Source organism: Panthera onca, chromosome E3 (assembly GCF_046562875.1).
Source record: "Panthera onca isolate mPanOnc1 chromosome E3, mPanOnc1 haplotype 2, whole genome shotgun sequence".
NCBI lineage: Eukaryota > Metazoa > Chordata > Mammalia > Carnivora > Felidae > Panthera > Panthera onca.
This window is the reverse complement of record NC_138354.1, coordinates 24,334,981-24,338,914: the sequence shown is the minus strand read 5'-3', so window position 1 is coordinate 24,338,914 and position 3,934 is coordinate 24,334,981. Positions and strand designations below refer to the sequence as shown.

General features: G+C 36.8%; 1 protein-coding gene across 2 annotated transcripts in view; it reads left to right on the top strand.

Annotated features, from left to right (window-relative positions):
* Positions 1-3,934, top strand: part of LOC132689202 (solute carrier family 68 member 1-like) — a 40,196-nt gene that overhangs the window by 1,131 nt on the left and 35,131 nt on the right. For both annotated transcript variants that reach the window (XM_078440471.1, XM_078440472.1), the window contains exon 2: positions 3,673-3,847. In XM_078440471.1, the coding sequence (XP_078296597.1) occupies positions 3,698-3,847 (150 nt within the window). In that variant the 5' untranslated portion in view covers positions 3,673-3,697. The remainder of the gene's footprint in view (positions 1-3,672; positions 3,848-3,934) is intronic.

Below are 3,934 nucleotides of genomic sequence, written 5' to 3'. Positions count from 1 at the left end.
GTAAAGATAACAACTGATAGAAGACAGCAGTGCTCTCTCTTATAGTAGAATGCCAACCAATAAATGCAGAAGGAATAATGGTGTTAGAAAGTAATAAAAGAGGAATGGTAAACTCACAAATCCTTCTCTTCTGAATCCAGATATACTAAAAGGCAAAATGTTACTGATTACTTTTATTGCTAGGTTAAAAAAAGAAGAAATTTAGGTTACCTGAAAGCCTTTACTGCCCTAATTGTCAAAATTCGGGTAGAGATAGAGCCCAGAGCCAAAAGAAAATAATTTAAAGCCAACTATCTTAATCTAAAAGTAAGTCACTACAAATAGAGCTCTTTGGAAAGAGATGATTGGATTTAGGATTTGCTGACTGTGGTTTGTGGAAGCTGAGGGCTAGAATCAGGCATCTGACCTTCAAGGGACTCATCTTCCATAGTCACTGATCCGCAAGATTGAAAGTGCTAGCTTTTTTCTCCATGTCAAATAACTCATTTGACTCCATATCAAATTGGACAGTGTATTGAAACGTTCTTTCACATTCTCCTTCAAAAACAAAAAACAAAGAGAAAGATATGGAGAATTAAAGTTACTGATAATTTAAAATGGCAAAAAAACAAAACAAAACAAAACAAAAACCCCAAACCCACAACAGACTGTCTTTGGGATTAGTGGGTTCTTTCTAAGAAAACCTTTTGGGGAAACTTTTTTTTCCCCCTGGGAAATCTTGCACAAAAATTGCAATGAAAAAGAGATGTTAGCTTTCACTGTTTGAAGCCATGCTTTGGAGGGGTCTCCATCATTCTCATACAGTCTACTTAGTCAAAACATAGAAGCAATCATGAACACCTCTTCAGTTGCATTAGTATTACTTGGTTTAGTAGTAGGTTAGTGAATAACAACCCAGGTTGATTCTAAAAGGAGGGATTTGGGTTTTCATTTAATCATTAATGGGTATATCATACACCCCCCTATTTTGCCACTTAAACTCTTCTGTAGAAAACGTTTTGTGCTAAAGAAGAACCAGTGTCAGAAGTCTTTTGTCGCTGCTCAGAAAGATATAATATTCTTCTTTGTGTTTTGTTGCTATAGTAAAGTCAGGTAAGGAGAGTTTTTAGAGAGTAGTGTTGGCTTTAAAAAAAATTCTAAGTGATTTTCAGTTTGATACTTACTGAAACAAGTATTTACTATGATGAAAATAGTCTAAAGCAAAACATTGATAGTTCCTTTTGCAAATGAAAATAAGAGGGATTTTACTTCCTTCTGTCAGTATACATAAACAAAGAGGGCTCACTTCGGCAGCACGTAGACTAGAATTGGAACGATACAGAGATTACCATATAGAAACAAAAAGACGTTCAGGTTATAAGACTTTTTCATAATGTTATTAAAACCTTATATTCACACGTTTCAGACAGGATGGGTGCTTAACTCGAAATCTTTTTAAAAAATTTTAACTCAGCGAGTTTATGACCCTTTGCAAAATTCTCAGTTTATAAATACCCACCTTCTGACTTAATGATAGATCAGCGTAGAATGCGTGGCAGGCTTCTTGTTTCGGCATGCCTGAAATAAAACTAAGAAAAAGAAGAGTGCCTACATTTTGGTGGGCTAAATTTGTATCTTGGCTTTTGGTTCAACTGACTGCCTTGTTTTGGCCTTCAATCTTCATTCTCACTTAGGCCAAAAGTAACTCCCTAGAGTGGGGTCTTCACCAGTAGTTCCCAGTTTTTTCAAATCCGAAAATTGTGTTTAAAGCCAAAAATGTTGGCTGACCTCCGCGTAATAGTACTTGTACTTTTCAAGTGTTTGAGCACTGCATAATGACAACAAGAAAAAAATTCAGGTGGAATCGTTATAGCAGAAACATTTAAAGAATACTAGTGCACATATGAGCAAAATATTCTTTATTCAGTCTATAGACAATGCTTGGTCTGCATATGGGTTTAATAACCCCTTAAAAATTTTTTTTTACATTCATTTATTTTTGAGAGACAGAGAGAGAGAGAGAGAGTGAGCACAAGTGGGGGAGGGGCAGAGAGACAGAAGGAGACACAGAATCCAAAGCAGGCTCCAGGCTCTGAGCTGTCAGCACAGAGCCTGACATGGGGCTCAAACCCACAAACCGTGAGATCATGACCTGAGCCGAAGTCAGACACCCAACCAACTGAGCCACCCAGGGGCTTCAATAACCCCTTTTAATTGTAGGGCCCTACTTCCCATAGAATCACAATCATTCTTGGATCTACCCAATGCAAAATGAAGCTCAGAGACTTAGATATTTTGGTCATTTGAACCCTGCTTCTAGCTTGCCCTCTCCTTCCCTAAGAGATTGGACAATATAGACTGCAGTGTCTGCTTAATTCCCGAGGATTATATAAGCAAGTAACATCTCTTGAGTTATCTGAATATTTGTCTGTTTTGTGATTCAGTAAGATTGTGGAGACCTGGCCAAATATTCCAGTAAGAAAGGGATAAAACACAAAAATCATGGCATTGTCTTAAATTATAGTCAGGATTAAAAGATGGATCTGTACTTACCTCTTGCTTAGTTAACCTTTTCCTATTTTCCCGTTGGATAAATCAAGTCATTGAAAGGGTAAGACAATAGGCCAGATTTAAGAGGAGTATCTATATTAGAGCAAAGACCAGAATGTGTTCTTTTTTTTTTTAATTTTTTTTTTTTACATTTATTTATTTTTGAGAGACAGAGTGAGACAAAGTGACGGTGGGGGAGGGACAGAGAGAGAGGAAGACACAGAATCTGAAGCAGGTTCTAGGCTGCCAGCACAGAGCCCACGCCGGCCTTGAACCCACAAACCGTGAGATCATGACCTGAGCCGGAGTCAGACCCCCAACCGACTGAGCCACGCAGGCACCCCCAGAATGTGTTATTTCTATAGCCATCTTAGATATGTCCTTTGGGCCAAAGTTATATAGTCTGTCAGGAGAAGACCAAGCATAAATATTCCAATGCAAGTCTGTAACCACTGAATGGTCAGCTTTGTATTAAGATGAAGGGTTCTATTCCTTCTGACTTTAGCTAAAGGATGTCACCTCATCGTTCCTTTTCTGTTGCACTCTCCCAAGTAGGGAGGATAATAATGACATAAACATATCCCTCTGGCCTCCAATTAAGCATACCCAAACTCATGGATAAATCTCACTTGGATAACTTGGAAGAGTTCATAAAAATACATTCACTGGCATGAGCCTGGCTGGCTCAATTGGAGGAGCATGTGACTCTTGATCTTGGGGTCATAGGTTCAAGCCATATATATATATATATATATATATATATATATATATATGAATATATATTCATTCAATATATATTGTGCATATATGTATATATTGTACTGAATATATATTGTATATATATATTGTACTCAGTATATATATTGTGTGTGTGTATATATATATATATATATATATATATATATATATATTGAAGTAGAGTCACACTCTATGCAAATTAGGGTTCCTGTCAACTTCTCAAAAAAGGTTGAGTGAATGGATAAGAAAGTTAAGTGTTAAATCTGATGACATACGCACAGCTAGTGGTTTGGGATTCTTAATTAAAATTAAGCTAGTGTTCAGAGGAATTTTGCCACCCATCAGCTATTATATGCAAATAGTGGATTTTAACCATTATCCTTTTTTTTTTTTTTTTAACAAAAGGAGGAAGAATTCCTTTGCGTGGAAAATGACGCTTTTAAGTATCAAACCCATTGCTTGGGCATATGCTATGATAACATTAGGGATTGAAATGCTAAATTCTGTCTTCAGTTTCTACTATGTGAAGCTGTTTTTACATCTGTACAAGATTTCAGAAGTGGCTTTTTACCAAGCCCAGGTGAGATGGAGCCCTTATTATCTGTTCACCTAGGACAGTTTCTCTTTCCCCATAGTCATATGTTATTGTAATTTTCCAAAGAGCTAA